General features: G+C 28.4%; 3 protein-coding genes across 4 annotated transcripts; 1 reads left to right on the top strand and 2 right to left on the bottom strand.

Annotated features, from left to right (window-relative positions):
- Nucleotides 1-60: 60 nt before the first annotated feature.
- On the bottom strand, nt 61-3,855 carry LOC126836863 (adapter molecule Crk). The gene is made up of 7 exons (XM_050570522.1): nt 3,607-3,855; nt 2,837-2,989; nt 2,514-2,636; nt 1,529-1,733; nt 1,137-1,265; nt 654-746; nt 61-572 (listed from the first exon to the last, which is right to left on the bottom strand). Exons 2-7 carry the CDS (start codon nt 2,872-2,874, stop codon nt 354-356), a joined length of 807 nt encoding a protein of 268 aa, XP_050426479.1. The 5' UTR covers nt 2,875-2,989; nt 3,607-3,855; the 3' UTR covers nt 61-353.
- A 1,502-nt stretch (nt 3,856-5,357) lies between these two features.
- LOC126836553 (DEP domain-containing protein 1A-like) lies at nt 5,358-10,529 on the bottom strand. The gene is given in 10 exon segments (XM_050570077.1): nt 5,358-5,753; nt 6,023-6,175; nt 6,444-6,632; nt 6,790-6,923; nt 6,994-7,782; nt 8,041-8,106; nt 8,109-8,197; nt 8,471-8,692; nt 9,098-9,366; nt 10,070-10,529. Coding segments are annotated over 10 exon segments (2,094 nt in total). The 5' UTR covers nt 10,133-10,529; the 3' UTR covers nt 5,358-5,633.
- A 1,544-nt stretch (nt 10,530-12,073) lies between these two features.
- On the top strand, nt 12,074-18,528 carry LOC126836462 (cell division control protein 45 homolog). Of its 2 annotated transcripts, XM_050569912.1 has the most exons (15): nt 12,074-12,464; nt 12,654-12,712; nt 13,244-13,396; nt 13,457-13,594; nt 14,341-14,412; nt 14,487-14,687; nt 14,762-14,823; nt 15,522-15,728; nt 15,812-15,943; nt 16,346-16,413; nt 16,486-16,550; nt 16,737-16,792; nt 16,970-17,108; nt 17,224-17,423; nt 17,770-18,528. In XM_050569912.1, exons 2-15 carry the CDS (start codon nt 12,662-12,664, stop codon nt 17,909-17,911), a joined length of 1,686 nt encoding a protein of 561 aa, XP_050425869.1. In that variant the 5' UTR covers nt 12,074-12,464; nt 12,654-12,661; the 3' UTR covers nt 17,912-18,528. The 2 variants fall into 2 exon arrangements, with proteins under 2 accessions (XP_050425869.1, XP_050425868.1); XM_050569911.1 differs by having other exon boundaries at nt 12,075-12,464; nt 16,346-16,550.
- The last annotated feature ends 1,047 nt before the right edge of the window (nt 18,529-19,575 follow it).

Raw genomic sequence — 19,575 nt, 5'->3', positions numbered from 1 at the left:
AATAATTAAAAAACAAACCAATTTAATATTATGTTAATTAATAAAATAAATTGTATACATTTTTTTATTCTCTAATTAAACAATTAATATAAACCATTATAAACATATATGTTCTAATTTGTATAACACGCTTCATATAAAACAGTATTAAAAAAAATTATTTGTCAGCCTTACAACATATATTGATTTGAATTTAATTTAAGAAAATAAAACACTGCATTTTTATGGTTACAGATTTGTTCAATTCAATAAAATATAATTATATTACCATATGTAATCGGTTACAATTTGTTTTCAATTAAACTTTCTAAAATCTTTTAAAACCAGACAAAATTAATAGACAAATTATTTAGTTAGCTTTCACTCATGCAATCGTTGATTTCGGAATCCACAAACTCGACATGTGTAAATGGGAAATGACCAGTTTTACCATTTAATTCTCCTTCCCATTGTCCGTTAATGTTTGTTTTTGTAACTTTGATTATGTCTCCAACTTCCAATTTCAATGCCGTTTTATCATAAGCATTTGGTACGCGTACCTGTTTAACCCTAGCCAAAGCGGGTAATTTTTTCTAGAAAAACATTTTCAACATTTAAACAACACTTATAATTGACGAATAAAATTATTTTAGCCATGTATAAAATGTACAAACTTGTAAACTAGATCGTCTTAATGTCGATTCATTGTTAGATCCAGGAATCTGACTATTGTCCTTTACGGGTAACGGTGGTTGTGTTCCGTCATACTAATAACAAAAAAAAAACTTTTTTAAATAATCCAAATATATGAGATAATTCATTAATGGTTAAGAGGAACAAAAAGCGTCCATTTTTTGTCAAATATTGCCTATCCTTTGCCCCTTAGCAAATAGCGCTTTCCGTTCCCCTTAAACACTTGTTGTTATAACTGTTTGTTAATTTTTTTAAACAAATAGTGAAATATTTAATTAAACGGTCAAAAAACTTTTTTCTAGTTGTAGTCATTTTTTTAATTAACAATTCAACATATACCCGCTATATGTCTTTTTTTTATGAGATTTGTAGCTGACTATGTTTTGATTAAAATAATAATTCTGGCTACTTATACTTATGGTAACTACAATTTATTATTTTAAAAAAATAACAAAGAAACTAACCTTTTGAACATACGGAACGGGAATAGATCCCATTTGACCCATCATGTTTTTAGCTGTCCACCATTGTTCTTCATCCTTCACAAGAACTGTCAAAATATCTCCTTTTTTAAACGGTAAGTCATCTTGGTCCTAATTAATTAATTAATAATTAATAAACAATTGTATAATTCAGAAATATAAAAATAAAGACCGGAGGAAGAACCACTTTAGTCCATTACATATGATTTTGAGAAAAGTTTATTTTAATTTTCAATAACTGTTAATATTACAACAAAATTTGGAAAAATTATTGAATGCAGTTTTCATATCTAAGTCTTGTCTTTGTCATCCGAAAATTTCCCCAATCCTCTACTAGATTGAACTAAAGTGGTTCTTCAAATAAAAATACTTACATTACCGACGAAATCGTACTTTGCAACAACTTTTTCTATTGGTTTAACTGCAGGTTTTAGAAGAGGCGTAGTGTCAAGGTAGTGCAATTTATAAAATCCTAATAGTGAAGGTAAATCATCAAATACCTGATCGCCGATCCGATATTTAATTTCATTGTTATCTTGTATTTTGTTGATGATGTAATGACTAACTTTACTATCTTCTCTGTAACACAATACATTTCCTTAGTGAGACAAATTACAAAAACATAAAAATGTATCCACTTAATTAAACATATATTATTAGCAGCAATATGTCATGGGAAACAATATCTACCAACTTTCATTTAAATTAAAAAAAAAAAAAAACAGTACAGTAGAGTTGGGACAATGGACTGTATAATGACAGGGATGTCACAAGTCTTCAAGAATTATAATTGACTGAAAATGATAAAATCGCGAAATAAGAAAAAGTTTATAATCCTTCAAGGGGAAAGGATTAATGATATTTCCTTGGGTCTTCAGTGTATATCAGTTTAAATAACCATCTATATACTGATTTCTGATTTATCGATTTGCTGTATGAATAAATTGGTTCGTAATAGGTGATATTATGGTTGTCTCAAAAATAAACCATTGTAAAAACCTTCTCACCTCCACATCAAAGTTAATATTTGTTTACGAATTTTGAGAACAAGCATTTTTTAATTGCCTCCTGACTTGTAGCCAGTTATAGTATTCAGTAACGAAGACTCACCTCGCTACTGAATACCACAACGATAAGTTTTCATTATGTTATCAGAATTTGTACGAGGTTAGAGCTGGAAATCCCTGTAAGCTAGGATTAGCAACTGACATAATATTTCAAACGAAATACAACAATTTTACCAACTATCGCCAACAGATTAGAAAGTTGTAACTATTCAATTTTTTAATATGATTATAAATTAGCATAATTGTAGTAATATAGGTTATAATTACCAACACAGTTTGTAGACAATCTTACCTTACACATAGAACATAATCTCCTTGTATACTAAGACTGTCTCTGATAAGGAATGTCCCACATTCTCGTTCGCTCATCAACAAGTCTGAAGCTTCATTACGAGACATTGGCCCGAAATACCAACTATAAAAACAAACGTGATTATCAACTACAGAACATGAAAACAGTTTGAATTGCAAAACAGATTTTCTTTATTTGATATCTACATGAATTTATTCACCACCCCTTTTTTGTAAAACAACAATTTACATGAGGATGGAGGCTATTAATTTCTGTTTCATGGTGACCATTTGACATTTTTAGTAACAAAGTTGTAAGCTTACCTCGCTTTGTTATTTGGATCAAAACATTGAACAGCCATTGTCAGTGTAGATTGAAAAATATAAATATAATAATAAACTAATTATAAATGTAGATCAATTGATTTTGATCAACGCATTTGATATTACATGACTCGATTGTAAAAAGAAAAATGCCTGAAAAAGAAAACAATATGAATTAATAGTTAATAGATACTAGTCTATTTATTGTTTTATTTTTGATAGTAAAAGTAATTAAGAGAATCCAAAGTTCATTTATGTTAATAATTAAATTGCTATTAAGATAAACAAAATCTATTGGATTGTAATCTACAATATCAGCAACAATGCATTATATTTTGTTGTGGTGAGCATTAATTTAAAAACAAATAATAAGTGAGAAAACTATAAAAATAGACATAGCTGAATGAACACAATGAATAGTCTGTTTAAACGTACCAGTGTACAATATTTTATATAGCGTATTAAAACTGACATTTCATTACGCATTTCTACGTTAAAAGCTTCCATTCGAGTACATTGAATGACAAGGATTATAACCGATTGTAACCGATTTCAACCGTAGTAAAGTTTAGATCCAGAAAAAAATTATGATTCAAATCAGTATTAATTTTTGGCAAAACTGGATTTGACCGCCCACAGACGACAAATTGATAAAACAAAAAAACCACGACAAACGGTCAATGGTTTTCTACGTTCGTGATAAATACACAATTGAGATCGGTTTACTATTAAATACATATTGTACACATTCAAACGAGGGTTAGACGTACCTAAGAAATCAAAATTTCTGTGCTACTTCAATGGAGCAGACGATTGTGTGCCGCAATCGTAAGTACATATTGTAAGCACAACACTTTTTTTTCGCTTTTGGTTGTATGCCACAGGTAAGTGTTTGACGCGTTAACTTCGGCAGCGGTCGAAAAAATTGAAATTTGAAACGTACTAAATCGATGAAAAATCATTTACTGCGAGTAGGTATGACTCGTTTTTGTATCACCTTTGGATTATATTGTTTTGTGTTTACTACTGCAAAATCGTGCGATGATAAGAGGACAATATTATTTTTTTCACACAACTATCACACCTCAGTTGATGACTGACATGCACTCTGTCAGATGGCGCCAGTACTCGTGCAAAGAAAGAAGTTTTGAAGAACAAGATTCACGAATAGAAATGTGATAAATTATTAAAACAAATTATTATAATTAACAATCAAAACATTTAACATTTTATTAGGTAATAATCGAAATTTCTGAGTAAAAAATGTTTGTTTAGATTTTAGTCAGCACTTGCACTTTGCAGCACAGCCGTTAAACGTCAAAAGAAAGACAAACGTTATTACTATTATATTTTCCTGAAACAATATTAATGAATTCCAGCCAGTCGTGAAATACAATACTATTTTTTTTTTTTGTTCCATCGTATTCACTTGGGGCATATGCGTTACATGTGTTAGGAGGTTTTATTAAATCAATTAAGAGTTTATAATACTCATGAAAAAAGATCCGATCTCCCCTATTGTGTGCACTTCCTGTGCGGTCCACAACGTTATCTAATGTCTGCTATCATAACTCATTATTATTATTTTCAGAGTCGATCAAGACTAAATGTACCTACTCTAAAATAGTGTATTATGTCATTAATAAAACGGGATAGGAATTAATATTGCCACTGTATTCGGTAAGGGTGGGGGGGGGGGTGGATTTAGCTAAGTATATTTTGTCTGGAAACTGGTACTTTATCCGGACTGTTTTTTTCCTTAAAATATGTTTTTGACTTTTCAACAATATTTTTTACACTTCGATACTAAATTTTATTTCCATTTATTCTACAATAATTGATTCTATCTTAATCAGAAAGGTTGTTTCGCAGTTTGAAGAAATCAAATATGATATTTCGAGCATAGAGTTTGATGTCTATATGCACTACACCATAACTGTAAGGGGTAAACAAACCGTACAAGATCATCATAAAATAAAAACATATGTAATATAGTTTATAATATATTTATTCAGTCCAGACAAATCTATGAAATATTATTTTGTAACCTAGACCAAACTGGGTTGTTTTTTTGCTTCACTTATTGCCGGTTTTGTTACAAACAACAAAAAAAACACACATTGACCACATTTGTTAGATACGAATGTAGATACCAAATATTAAAAAAAAATATGACCTGAACCTAACCGTCCTATGATTAATTTTGTTAAAATTTAACCCCAGACCAGACCAACTAGTTATCGAGTATAACCTAGAATATAAACCAAATATAAAAATTGTAGCTAGTGACAGGACTTAACTATATTACAGTCCAGCCCAGATATGCCTAGGACTGAGCTGATTTCTACTATACACAATATTGTTACGTCAATTTATTCGGAAACAAATGGTTTGTAGGATAATAATGTATTTCTAAACAAGTAAAATTTAAACTTGTTAGGTAGTAGGTACTCAAATATATTATATAGAAAAATACATAAATAATCCGTATAAAACAATGTTATATAAATTAGTTTAGTTTGTAAAATTTAATAAATAACTATATATTTAAGTATTTAGACAATATGCTTAGACACGCTTGGGAACAAACAGTTGTATTTTGTTTGTAGATCAATATCTATTAGAACGTTTAAAAAAATAATCACGTCTTAAAAATAATGGACATGTATGGTTTCATACATTTAAACACTGTTTTGTAAGCACCTTTGTTTTAATTATATATACAACTATTAAAAAATATTAAAAAAAATTAACTCATCAAATGGTTATAAAATAAGTAGAAAAGGTTACAAATAAATTATATTCTAAGGTTTTTAATCAAATTTCCACGTTGTATGGTTTGCATTAAATTTTTCTTTTTTGGTTCTTCTAGCAATGACGATCTTAGCTGGTAAACATCAGGGTACAGTTTCTGAAACTAATTATGCATTGCTTAGTAATTTTATTGGTGTTGATATACATTCATTGTTTTCAAAGGTTGTATAATTTTATTTTATTTATTGTGTTTTCAAAAGTAATACATTAGGTTACACACAATTTATTTTAAAAGTACAACTCAAGTTATAAAAATAATAAAAAATAATGATAAGTAATAAATAATATTCAAGCAAGCGCGTTGTTGTAAAAAGAACATCAAATCGTTTACCAAAAAATGTGCCTGCTGTAAAGTTGTAAATAGTTACATACCATTTTGATGCGTTTATTTTTTTCTTTGGTCGACATAGTGTCACTGTTGATAATTTGATCAAATAATTCAACAAGAGCTTCTTTGGATTCTTTACTTCTATGCTGTTCGAATTCTTTGTCTGATATCCGTTGACAATAGTGCATAACATTATCCTTAAAATACAATAGAAAATCTTAATTAAACACAACTATTTGATATTGACGTTTAGATAATATAGGTACTAAGTAAATTAGACCATTGTTCAAGTAAATTTTATTTAAAATAACTTGACTTTAACAGTGTGTGCCAAACATGATTTTTAATTTTAACGTTTAAATACAAAATAGTTGATTGCACACGACATAAGCCAATTTTAACTAATATACTAGATCAAAATATTATATTATGATCTTTATTTAATTTATATCTATAAATACTTACATTATAAAAGTTTTCATCTTCACTATCTAGTAAATTGAACTTTTCAGATAAAATTTGATCAGTGTTTACAGGTAGAAATATTGCCTTTTGATTATGAATCAAAAACTTCACAACATCTGAGGCCAAACAATCGTAATCGAATTGGTTGATGTTTTGTCTCAACACAGCACAGCACAATTTTTCAGAGATCTAAAAATATAATGTTTATACGTACATAAATGTTTGAAATGTGTTTTGATAAAAAAATAATTAATTTTTGTACCATATTTTGTTTCAACATAAAGAATAATTAACTTTACTTTGATAAAACTTTATTAGTTAATGATAATTTATAAAATTTAATTACCTTGGAGTAAGCAGCTGACAAACTAGAAACAAATTTGAGGAAAAACTGTAACTTTGCTTTACTCAACGGAGGAAGACAAAGACACAACAACCGGTACAAAACAATCCCCAAATGCACAGATTTATCATTTAACCCTATAAAATATAGATTTATTAATAGTCATTTAGAAGGCTCAATAAGATATATTGTTTTTTTAAATATTACCATTAAACGGTTTAATTTTACTAGGTCTATTGTCAATTTTGGTATTATCCACTAATTTGTAAATAGATGATACAGCCATCTCCAAATCAAAATCTTTTACATCGTCATCATTGATTTTTTCAGATTGAAAAAGCCCAAAATTAACATAGCCTGAAGTAGATGGACAAACTTTTTTATAAAAATCTGGAGATTCTTTTTTAAAACCATAATTGTCAGAATAGAAACCATCGTTCATGTCATAACTTTTGTTACAAGAAACTGAGTTGTTAGATATTGCACGATTAAGTCTTCGTTTCTTTATTCTTTCACAATAAGATCTAGTTTTTCCTGATATTTCTGGTGAACTAGTTGTCCTGTATAATTTCGGTTTTGAAAATCTGGATACGTTTTTCAAGGGTTTATGTTCCATATTGCTTTGTTCAGCTTCACATGATTCATAAAACGAAGCGCTACTGCAGCTACTAATAGACATAGATGTTAAATTATAATACATCGAATTATCCAAGCTCTTGTTTTGTAAATTTGTATATTGATCTGCGAATTCAGTTTCCCAATTGGATATAGATGATGGAAGAACGTTATCTGTATCACAGCTATTGTTGTTTTCGATAGATTTTGATTTGTTATTGCACAAATGATCATGTCTTTCTACAATAACCAAAATGGCTATAAATAATTCGTAAAATGATATAGGAATAAGTGGTTCTTCAGAATTTAAAAAATAATCCTTGATTACAGAGTAAACATCAGCTTTGAATCCAGGATAAGCACAATCTTTTTTTTCTGTGTCTATAATAAAAATAAAAAAATGTTTTATTAAACATTTCTCGAATTAAAATATATCATATTATAGTGAAAACTATGTTTTCTATCTACAATAGAATTATGATATATTGAACTGCGTAAGTAAATGTATTTACTTTTAAGTAATTAATAGCTGTCAAAATATCTGTTTAGTATATGATATGACAAGTCTACTTGTTGATTTGTTTTCAAAAATAGGATAATTCGCTAAATTAATTAAAACTATAAATATAATAAATTTACCAATTGTTAAACTATCCATAGCTGTTTTGACCCAATGCGGAAATAATCCATCATCATTTTTCTCGGGTTGTAAATATTTAAAATGATCCATTGCTTGTTTAAGTTTTCAAGGTTTAAAAAGTCTTCCATATTAAAACTTTTCAGTATCATGGATAAACTGAAAATATTAAAAATAAATTATACAAGAACAGAAAAATTATATTGTAATAGCCATTTTGGTTTTAAGATTAAGTATCTAAAATTCAAATACAATATAGACATTTAATCTCGAATAGATTTAAAATTTTTTTACTTATTAGTATAAATTATCAACATAAGTATACTTTTTATGATTCTTAATTATGTCAATTAAAAAACATTAAAAAGAACAATTTTTTTTTCTACATACATATCTTAACAATTTTTAATCCTCTATTATGTTGTGACTTACTTCTTCAATACATAATTTGCTATTTTATTATTTTCATTTAAATATGTATTCATTGCTACATTTTCCATAGAGTATGATTTCATTCTATGACTGCAAATTAGTTTTTCACTTTTTGTTGGTTGAGGAGATAATGATTGTGGTTTATTCATAAGGAACAGATTTAGTGATGACAGTACAGAGCCTTTACTTAAACCCTTATGACCATTCTTTGATAACACAAATCTAAAAAAAAGTTGTATTATATACTAACAACTTCAAAAGTAGTAATTTAAAATTTTTTCAAATCTATCAGTCATTCATTTTGGCTGAGAATTCTTTAGCTAATTTGCATTTCAAAAATACAGATTATAAATACTGATTTTATCATTAATAAATACTTTATTCTATTGATGATAATGAAAGTGGTTATTGTACATTCAAGGGGGTTAAACATAGAAAAGAGGTGTGCCCACATATTTACATTTAACCGTCTTGAATGCAAGTTAACCAATGCCATTTAAATTAAAAGTTGGCTTATCTGTAATTATAAAATCAATGCTATACAAACGTAAGTTAAGAGTTCTTTTTAAATGTATATATAATTTTAATACATATTTAAAGATACTATTGTCTATTATGAATACATACTCGTATAATTCAGATCTATCTTTAAATTTTGTTATATTTGAATTGACAGCTTTGAAAATTTCGGCTTCATAGAACTTATTCATTAAAGCCACAATTTGTTGACGTGTGACTCCTTTATTGAACAAATATTGTAATTTTCCACCAGAAGCTTCGTTAAACATCCATTCCACTGCTTCATATCCGGTAAAGCAGTTTTCTTTAAACCAAAGTTGATAGCGATGCGATTTTAACGGCATGCCATGTCTAAAGTGTTCCACTAACTTTTGCCACTATAAACAAGTAAAAAAAAAAGTTAGTATTAATAGAAAATATTCAATAACTGACTATACCAAGTTGATTGATATCAACAGTTAGGGTCTTAAACAAAATGTCAACAAATAAGAACCATTGGGGATGATAAAATATACTGCAGGGTAGAGTGTAGGACAGTAGTAACTCAGGTGACATATTATATTATATCACTCGAACCTCTCTTATATTATATCACTCTCAAACCACATAACATTTTTGCTGTTCATACCATATCACATTATTATAAGCATTATGTTTTACAATTAATTTTGTTTCCTTTTATATAATTGTTTACCTACATCCTTAGTTATTTTACTTAACTTATTCTTATTCGTTGTACTTACTACCCCTTGCGGGTGTTTTTAATTTTATATATACAAATAAATAATATTAAAAATAAAACTTGACTGACTTTACTGACTACATGAACTTAACTATCAAATAATAATATATCATTACAAAAAAATGTTTTCGAAAATTTTTAATAATTAATATTTACGAAAAAAGTTATAAGTATTATTATTTTATTTGTATTTTGGCTTACGTAGGTACTTAATTTTTAAAAAAATGTAAAGCCCTCCCTTCTGGAAGTGTTGTCAGAGGCAAGTTCTCATCAGAAAATTACTCCACACATAGACTGGACTATAAGTAAATTAGACGAAAACAATATAATATACTCACAGTTTCCGTAGCGCGGAATTGTGTATAAGTAGGCAAATTCGATAGGTTTGAATACTCTGCCATGAAGACCGCTAACGTTCAAAGTAATTTAAAATTATAAAATCGTTATCGAAAGAAATATAATATTGTTTTGAATTGCATTACAAAATGCGCACACTTCATGATTTTCAATAAAATATTAAAATACTGTTGTTGAGATCATTTAGCTAAACAATAATACTTATTCGAAATTCGAAAAAAATAATACTAAAATCGATTATCCATACACTTGTTATCCGACCGTTAATATTTCACTTCACTATTATCAACGTTGAATAATAGGTATGCGTTAGCATTGTCAGTTGCCCCAAATTCAAAGCATTCGAACATAATATTATACAACAACACCAGCAGCAGCTGTAACCCGAGGTATTACATTATAATTTATATCCCATATAAGCTATAACATTATATTATGATAACCATTCGTCCCCCCTCCACCGAACACTAACCTATGAAATATGAGTATAGCATTCGGACGGTTAAGGTGACACAGAACACAGGTGCACTCGTTGATGATAATATTATAATGTCTGTAAATCATGATTTCGAATAATAATTGTGAAGGAATGGTTATTGGTTATCCTTTTGAAATATTATTATTCAAAACGGACCGTTGGCATTTGAAAAAACCAGATAGCAGCGCTGTCTATTATTCTCAGTTTGCCGTTTATTATAAACAATTTAATACGAAATAATAATTTCACATAATTATAATATTAATCATAAGTTATAACACTCATTGGTTTTAATAAATAATTAAATAAATAAATTATAAAAATGTATAGAAGTGTCACTAAACCGAGGGATCTCAAGCACCCGTTTTAATAATAATTCATAAACCTATACTGTTTATCCTATGAGATTCCCAGACGTTCTCTATTATTTTCTAACAATGTTGATGCACGGATCTCTCTTTAATTTCAGATTTTTTTACAGGTCTATAGATATTAGGATCAACGAAGTAGTTTAGTCCAAAGCACAGATTATTAAATAGATAATAGGAAGTTCGCAGATATAATATGTTTAATTTTATCCACGACCTTAGAAGATATCTTCTAGGAAAATGATTTAGTCTGTGAGCATATGGAATAGTGCAATCGTTATGTTAACGATTTTGGACGTGGGACACAACGAATACATGGTTAGGTTCGTGCCCAAAAAAGTATATGGCTGGATCTACATCATATAATATATATTTTAATCTATGTCACGGCTGCAGATAGATCTTTCTGCGGAAACCAGTGAATTTTTTCCAAGGCTGTTACTCTGATCTCTATAAACCTTGATGATTGAACCTTGAGTCTTGAATTTGGTCCATAAAACAGAATTCTGTGCATAGAGATCGTTCACGTCATGGAATATAGCGCGCTCTGATGGATAATATATATATTAGGTCCAGGTCTCGTGTAAAAGTGTAATATGGGATTTCTTCTAAAAAGCGCTACTTACAGTTGTAAAACGAATGGTTTTATCCATTTAATTTATGTATTAAACATCTTGATTAGTACAAACAATTAATGGTTAATACTAATTTTAAAATTTTTCAATGCTCTCTTGTGGGACGAATAACTTGCCTTGCTCTGTTGTTCACTGCAGCAGGCCCGTTTACACGACGACAATACTACCACCACAGTACTATCTAACTTGGCTAGATAGTGTGACAGTACTCTGCCCTCATAAGCACAAATGCCGTTACTCGAAAAATTTTTTAAAACCGTTTAAAACAAGTAAGAAACCATTTTACTTGTTGAATCGGGTTTTTACAAAATATTTTTTTTTTCCGAATTACGGCTTTTTTGCTTAGGGCACTTCTGTAACTACTATCGAATAATTTAAACGACGACAGTTTCTGTCATGACATTAACTATCACCATTTACTGTCACCATGTAAACGCGCCTTAAGTGGCATCCTGAACGTTCTCTAAACATAAACATATCATTATGATTAGATATACATTTTGGATATCTACGATTTGGATCCCTTTTCCCGCTCTTAATGTCATGCAAGCAACCGTGTCGGAGGAAAAATGTCATGGATTAAAAGACATCCCCATTCGATTTCAAGTGACATTTTTTCCATGGTTTTTCACCTCCATCCACCCTCCGTCAATGGTCTTATCAAGGTCTATAATAACTTACAAGACCTTAGCAGTTTATTAGCCGCCCATCAGCAGCTGTTACATATGACAAGGTGTATAATTAATAAATTTAAACTTTAAACTGTTAACGTTCGTCTCGGTGCTGTTAAGACTTAAGTAATATTAATTATATTATAATCGGCGTTCACTAAAAACAGCAATAAATTATTGTAAAATTTTCGTTTTATAGCCACCAATATAGAAACGTGAAATAGGTAATCTAAAGTGTTTCAATTTGTTTGCAGTTGTTATGCGTGATAAATGAATACTAGAAATTTTACTTTCAGTCGACACGACAATTTTATTTGATCTTAATAAATGTTAATTTTACCAGTAGAAGCCATGCTGTTAAATCAAACGTATTATTAAAATTGTATCAAAATAATTTTATGGTATTGTTTCAGTGATCAAAATGTTTGTTGACGATATAGTCAAAGGCTTCTACGATATAATATCAAAGAATGTGAGTTGTTTACTTATTTTAAAACTAAGTGTGAGTGTGGACGAAATCTCATGGGTGCAAAAGTATTTTTTTGCATTTATACTATTCTTCTTTATTATAAGCTCAATCCTTATTTCTATACCAGTCTAGTTTTACCTCAAGAAGGCATTTCTAAAATATATCAAACTATCTCGATATTTACAGTGGAAGGTTTTTTTTTTAAACTAATTGATTTACATGTGCTATCCGAATTAAATTATCATTTTCTCTCTATACATACCTGACCCAAAACAATCTCGAGCATTTCACAAACTATAGTATATTGTCTCCAGCATACATCTGGGTCACAAACATTTCTTAAGATATCCCTTTATAAAATCAGTGATTTAAACTTTGTAAAGTGATGTTAAAAAAAAGTTTACTACATTAAAATTTATATTAAAAATTACTCTGAAATATTTTATTTTATGATACCATTTGGCATGTAAAAAAATAAAATGTTATTAATTGTACTATTTAATTTAACAATAAGTATATTATTTTATGTTTTAGAAAATATTAATTCTGGTAAACTATGATGTGGATGCCATTTGTGCTGTGAAAATACTCCAATGTATTTTACGCTTCGATAACATTATTTATATACTTGTACCTGTCAAAACGCTTACGGAATTGAAAAGAGAGTATGATGAACAAAAAGCTGATGTAATGTATTAGTACTCTCTATTATAAAATAACCAGTATTTAAATTATTTTAATATTTAGGTTAAACATGTAATCCTAATTAATTGTGGAGGTACGTCAGATATTGTTGAAATATTACAACCAGAAGATAATGTGATTTTTTTCATTGTCGATAGTCATAGACCTACAGATGTTTGTAACATTTACAGTAGTTCACAGGTATGATATGTCTAACACTATGGACGATCAGCTGAAAGCAATTCTTAACATTTCTTATAAAAAAGAATTTTGCATTGTATAATGAATATTCATTAGAATAAGAAAAGAATTAAGTATAAACAACTCTAGTAGAAAATGAGATACTAGTAGCCACGTAACCTGTAATAATGTTAGGTTGACACTATTACTCTGAATCCTTGTCGCGTGGTGAAAACATGCTCAATATAAACTTGCTTGCTTGAAAATACAAGCATAAAAGTTTAAATTAAGCGCCATATGGCAATATTCAACTATATTTCTAATAATCACCAATAAAAATTTTTAAATGACATATTAATAGCCAAGTGAACCAATTTTTTTTTTAAACAAAATTATACATTTTAATGTCCATAAATTCAAATTATGATTACAACTATAGTTTTCTTAATAATCTATTCAACATTTAATTTTGTATACTTTTTTTTTAGCTCTTGTTATAAAAAGAATATGGCCCTTACATATTGTTTGCTTATTATGGCTTAATATACTACTTAAAACTATTTTGTATAATTTAAAAATTATATAACTGTGTTTTATCAATACAAAATTGATATAATCATTTAACTTTATGTCTATTAAATAAGAAATTAGTTAAAACTAAGCAAAAATGTCATTGTTTTCAAGTAAAATATCACTTAATAATGTTTAGTTGACACAATGCTATTAAATATGGTAAAAAAAATTTAACTAACCAAAATAATATTTAGATTAGGATTTTAGCACCACCTGAAGATGATGAAAAAATTCCAGAATTTGAATATATATTTAATGAAGATGAGGTGAATAAAACATATTTTTAAAACATAAATGTCTATGTAATAAATAAAATATTTTGTATTTTGATATATTGTAGTCATCGGAGGAAGAAACTTTTTCTGACTATCCAAAAGATGATGATGATGATGATGACGATGCCAGTATTGAAGAACAACAAAATAAAAGAAGAAAACTGGATCAAAGTGTATTATTAAGACGTAAAGAAATTAGGAAATGGGAAGAAAATAGAAAGAAGCTTTTATTTGATTATTCACAGTTCTCATATTACGGACGTTCGGTAATTATAATTTTGCCAAATCTTTTTAAATGTTGAATTTAATTACATTTTTTTGTATTATTACACTTTTTCAGAGTGCAATGTTAATGTTTGACCTTGCTTGGAAGTTGCATAGAGAATCTATTGACTTGTTATGGTCAGTATGTAACACTTTGTTAATTACTCTACATTTATCAATAATTATAATAATTTAAGAACAATACAAATAAATAAAACATTTTTGAAATGACGTAATCTTGTTAGTAATAATTAAAGCTTGTATTTAGCTTGTGTAAATTGGGGATGGAGTATATTGGGATGGGGGAGGTCATAGTTCACAGAAATAATTATAATTTAATAGTAATAAATCACTTTCAAATAAATACTTAAATGCTAAGCTGTAGATGGTAGAAAAACAAAAATGTATAAAGCGCTGTAATGACAATAATATAATTAAAATTATATTTTAGGTATTAGGGTTGATAGTCTGTCTATATTACCGTTGTTACCCATTTATTATAATTAATGAAAATATTTTCAAAATCCTGTTGATTCACTGACAGCAACCTAAAAATTTACAAGGGTCAAAGTATAATTTTCCCCAATTTTCTTTTTTTGGTTATTTCTTAAATGTAAAAGCTACACTTTAGATCTATCTTTAGTTAGAAAATATAGAGGGTTCTGACATTATTGTAAAAAAAGTTTTTTGTCAGGTAAACATCGAAGCTATTATCTAAAAAGTATAAACATTTATTGAATTTATCCATTAAAATTTTTTATTTGTCCTGGTTTTGTAATTTTTATTTAAATATAATTAAAAAACTTTGTTAATATTTCTTATGTATGTATTTTTAGGTGGGGTATAGTTGGTGTGACCGAACAATATATTTTAGGTAAAACAGAACGTATGCGTTACTTGAAAGAAGTAGAAGTGATTGGTGGCCATATTGGTCGTATTTGCGAGTCTACTCTGAATCATGAAAATAAGGAAAATATATCAAAATCATCAGTAACCAAACCAATTAATTTTTCTGCCCAGTTACGAATTGAATCCGATAAAGAGTAATTTATGTGCTTTTTTTAATACTATATTTATTTCATAATTACCTAATTAATCATACAACAAATTTCTTATAAAATTACAGTTTGTTATTGGCATTATACAGACATTGGACTATTGAATCTAGTCTTCGATATTCCATGTTTACAGCAGTTTCATTAAAACTATGGACTATCAAAGGTGAAAAGAGACTACAGCAAATATTAGCAGAAATGGGGTATTAATATGTTAATATTTATTACTTGTATAGAATATTAATAAACATTATCTTTTTCTGGTGAACTTAAAGCTAAGGCACATTTTCTCTTGGGTAACTAAATCTGCGTAGCTTGAAGTTGTTCTAGACACAATTAAAATGTCAACAATAAAATGTTTAAAACTTCTGAAATTTTATTAGTCAATTAATTTGAATAGTGGATTTTAAGTATAAAAAACTTAAGGCATTGCCTGTTATTTTAGTACTTTTTTTAAAGAACAGTTCGAGTCAAATAATAATTGGTTGTTATTTTTTATTCAGTTTAATTATAAAGTGTTTAAATTGTATGAAATTGATAAATTTATGATATTATGAGTGAGAAGAATCTTGTATGATTTAGACATTATTTTTGTTATGATTTAGATTACCGTTGTCTGAAAGCCGACAAATGTTTTACTCCATGGATTTGAGTTTACGGAAACAGTTTTATGGTATGATGGAAAAAATATCCAATGCTCATAATTTATTACAAATGACATATCCTTCTTTCATGTTATTACAAGGGTTTAAAACAAAATATCAGTGTGCTGATTATGTTTACTCAATGGTTGCTACTTTAGAAACCAATGTAAGACATTATTTAACCTGTACACTGTTTCCATAGTCTATTGATTATTCCAGCTATGAGTACTACCTGGCCCCGTGTCGACCTGTAGTCGCACAGGTCGTAGCCAATAGCTACGCTGCCAAGAAGTACTTTTAGCTTTAAATTCAATAATTAATCAATTATTTGTAAATGTTTGTAATTCTGTAGACATGTGAGATATCAACAATTAAATGTTTCTATAATACCTTGGATTCATTATCAAGGTGAGTTGACAAAACTATACTTTATTCTAAATAATAACAAAGCAGAAACTCACCATTTCTATTTGCGCCGAAACAGCCAGGTGTGGCGAGTTTTATCTCTACGCAGGAACGTTCATGTTTGGAACAGACTTTATATGTATACACACACCCACTTACATTTAATTTTAATTGTTATAGGTCTAAAAAGGACTTATTGGATCAAGGAATAGAAAAGGCAAAGTGGATACTCACTAATATGTTCCGACACGTACAAGCTGCATTAGATATGAAACAAATAGTTTCAGCAGGACCCTTTTACTATTTTATTGTGCAAGAGGTATGTTTTATTTAATTAAAGTATTATTTCTTTTTATAGCTTGTATGCCTTGTAAGAAGATTAAAAACTGAAAATAAATTTGACTTATTATTATATTAATTATATTTTTGTTTAGGGTACGTTACATTCTCAGCATTACTCAAATCCACATTGCTTAACGATGTTGGCTACGTTTGCGCTAAGAGCTCAGGTTGCATCAGTTCGTAAAGCCAAAGCTACACGTTTACCACTAATTGCGTCGGCAACGCTTAATTCTAGCGAAGAAACTTGTTTGGTGGCTGGTATTCCTCCTATTACAGAAACAATGCCTAAAAGGTTTGTAGTAACAAAATCAATAAAAGAAAGAAAGAGTTACATATTAGCTAAATATAGTGAAAATAAAAAGGATGCACATAAATTGGTGTATCCAATAAATATTCTGTTTACAACTTACAAAGACTCTTTTCTTGTATGATGTTTTGTACAAAATTAAAAAAAAAAAGTTGAAAAACGTTCTTGATTCTTAGTTAAGTGTATTATTTTATCATATAATTTTATTTTTGAGACTCACAGAATTATCAGTTTTACTAATAGCTAATTAGGTGTTATTAGTGTGAAATTTTTCTTTTTAATAATAATTTACATATTATAACTATTAAAAATTATTTGTATAATGTTTTAGTTTTTTTGGAAAGGCATTTGAACAAGCAGCTAATAAAACAAATATAGAATTAACGTTGGATTATTTTGACTCGTCCATTGCTAAATTAAAAATCAGAGATCGACCACGATTTTTTGATGCATTAAGTGCATTGCTTAGTTAACAATATTAATGATTATTACAATTTGTATTAATATGAATGTTATGTATGTTGTAATGATATTTAATTTTAAACAGTTATGTTCCTTTAAAACTATAGAATATTTGGAATGATAATGAATATTTAATACATAATAATTGATTGCCATTATAGTTTTAACTTAGGTAAATATTTTTATATTATTTGATTTTGTGTTAATGTGTGTCATAATTTTATTTTTTAGATGTTTTTTACATTTCTCATGTCTACTCTGTATATTATGTATGTTATACAGTAGTCGGTACCTACACATTTATAATTATTATGGTGAGTGTGATACAAATTTTATATTAGCATCGCTGTAAGGCAGAATTAAATTTTAAATTGTCAAATCATTAACCTAATAACGCCTCTGTCTCGTGTTCAATTTAAGTATCCACTCTTTTAATTCTTCCCAAAAACGAGAACCACAAGCATTCAATTTTATACTTATATTTTGTTAGTATTTAATTGTTTTTATACATACATGATTTTGTTTACGCTTATGCCCGTCAATTATTAATTAAAAAATACCAGATTTTCTAAAAAGCATTAAAATTATTGTATAAAAAAATGTATTATGTGATAATTATGTTATGAGTTACCAGATTTGTAATAATAAAGTGAAATTTTTAAATTAGTAAATATTTTTCAGTTGAGTACAAAATGCAAATTATGTGAGTCCCAGGAGCTTAGGAGTACCTTAGTATGATACAAATTTTAGGGGTGCCAAAGGAATATGAACACATGTTAAATATGGGGGCCAAATATGTTTGCCTTAGGGCGTTAATGAAAGTGAGCACGGCACTGTATAGGCCAAATTATTTTTATTAAGAGGACGCTACCCACCCGTAAATTATCTGCAAAAGAATGTTTTGTGGGGGACAAGATAGCGACTGTGAGGGCGGTATTTACAGTAACTGTATACAATTTTTACAATGGATAGATCAGAACTTTGTCTACTGGGTAGCGTTTTTAGTTTATTGATAACATAAGCACTTTCAGAATTATTAATTTTTTCCCTTTTTTAGTTGTTTATAAACAAATATTAAGTATAAATAAAAGAAGAAAAATAAAGCTACCCCTTAGACAGAGTTCTTTTGTATACATTGTTAAATTTTGGTAAATCTACTGTTAATACTGTCTACACATACTTCTCCCGCGCAAAGCAGTTTTAAAGGGAGGAAATCTTAATTTGTCCTATAAAAATTACTGTGATAATCTCACAAAAAAATGGCGATCAATAAAGTATCCTCAATACTGTAACTAGAAGTTTACACCATAGTTCAAACTCTTAATTAATATTTTGTAAAAAATTACCTATAATTTACTCCTTAAAAATGGACGGAGTTGCGTCCTCTTAATTAATATAACATTTTTTATACGTTCCTCAAGTTGTGTTTCTACAAAATTATTTAAAAAATGTAATGTTTTTATGTTCATTACACATTTCATAATATACAGTACCAATTTGTATTATAGGGCCGACAGAACACGGGAACGTGTTGTCCATTCGTCTTAATGTCGCTCGTTGGACCAAATTACTGGTAGGCATCATTGCCAACGGTGCTGGTATATTTTGTTGGAATGTCTATTGGCCAACAATTGCGGGTTGGAGGGCAGATTCTGATAATAATATTATGCCGAAC

Source organism: Adelges cooleyi, unplaced genomic scaffold (genome assembly GCF_023614345.1).
Source record: "Adelges cooleyi isolate 19-005CV unplaced genomic scaffold, UGA_ACOO_1.1 ACOO_flye_CR_arks_rails_tigmint_CR_PRNA_247, whole genome shotgun sequence".
Classification (NCBI taxonomy): domain Eukaryota; kingdom Metazoa; phylum Arthropoda; class Insecta; order Hemiptera; family Adelgidae; genus Adelges; species Adelges cooleyi.
The sequence above is the reverse complement of the archived record's forward strand: the minus strand, read 5'-3'. Positions and strand labels throughout refer to the sequence as shown.

What these genes read in the sequence shown, in the direction of transcription:
- LOC126836462 (XM_050569911.1), top strand. Translation starts at nt 12,662, where the DNA reads ATGTTTGTTGACGATATAGTCAAAGGCTTCTACGATATAATATCAAAG. An exon ending in GAATCTATTGACTTGTTATG is followed by an intron (nt 14,824 to 15,521) that starts GTCAGTATGTAA and finishes ATGTATTTTTAG; the next exon opens with GTGGGGTATAGTTGGTGTGA. An exon ending in TTGCTACTTTAGAAACCAAT is followed by an intron (nt 16,551 to 16,736) that starts GTAAGACATTAT and finishes GTAATTCTGTAG; the next exon opens with ACATGTGAGATATCAACAAT.
- LOC126836863 (XM_050570522.1), bottom strand. Translation starts at nt 2,874, where the DNA reads ATGGCTGTTCAATGTTTTGATCCAAATAACAAAGCGAG. An exon ending in GATCCAAATAACAAAGCGAG is followed by an intron (nt 2,637 to 2,836) that starts GTAAGCTTACAA and finishes TTGTTTTTATAG; the next exon opens with TTGGTATTTCGGGCCAATGT. An exon ending in GATTATGTTCTATGTGTAAG is followed by an intron (nt 1,734 to 2,513) that starts GTAAGATTGTCT and finishes ATTGTGTTACAG; the next exon opens with AGAAGATAGTAAAGTTAGTC.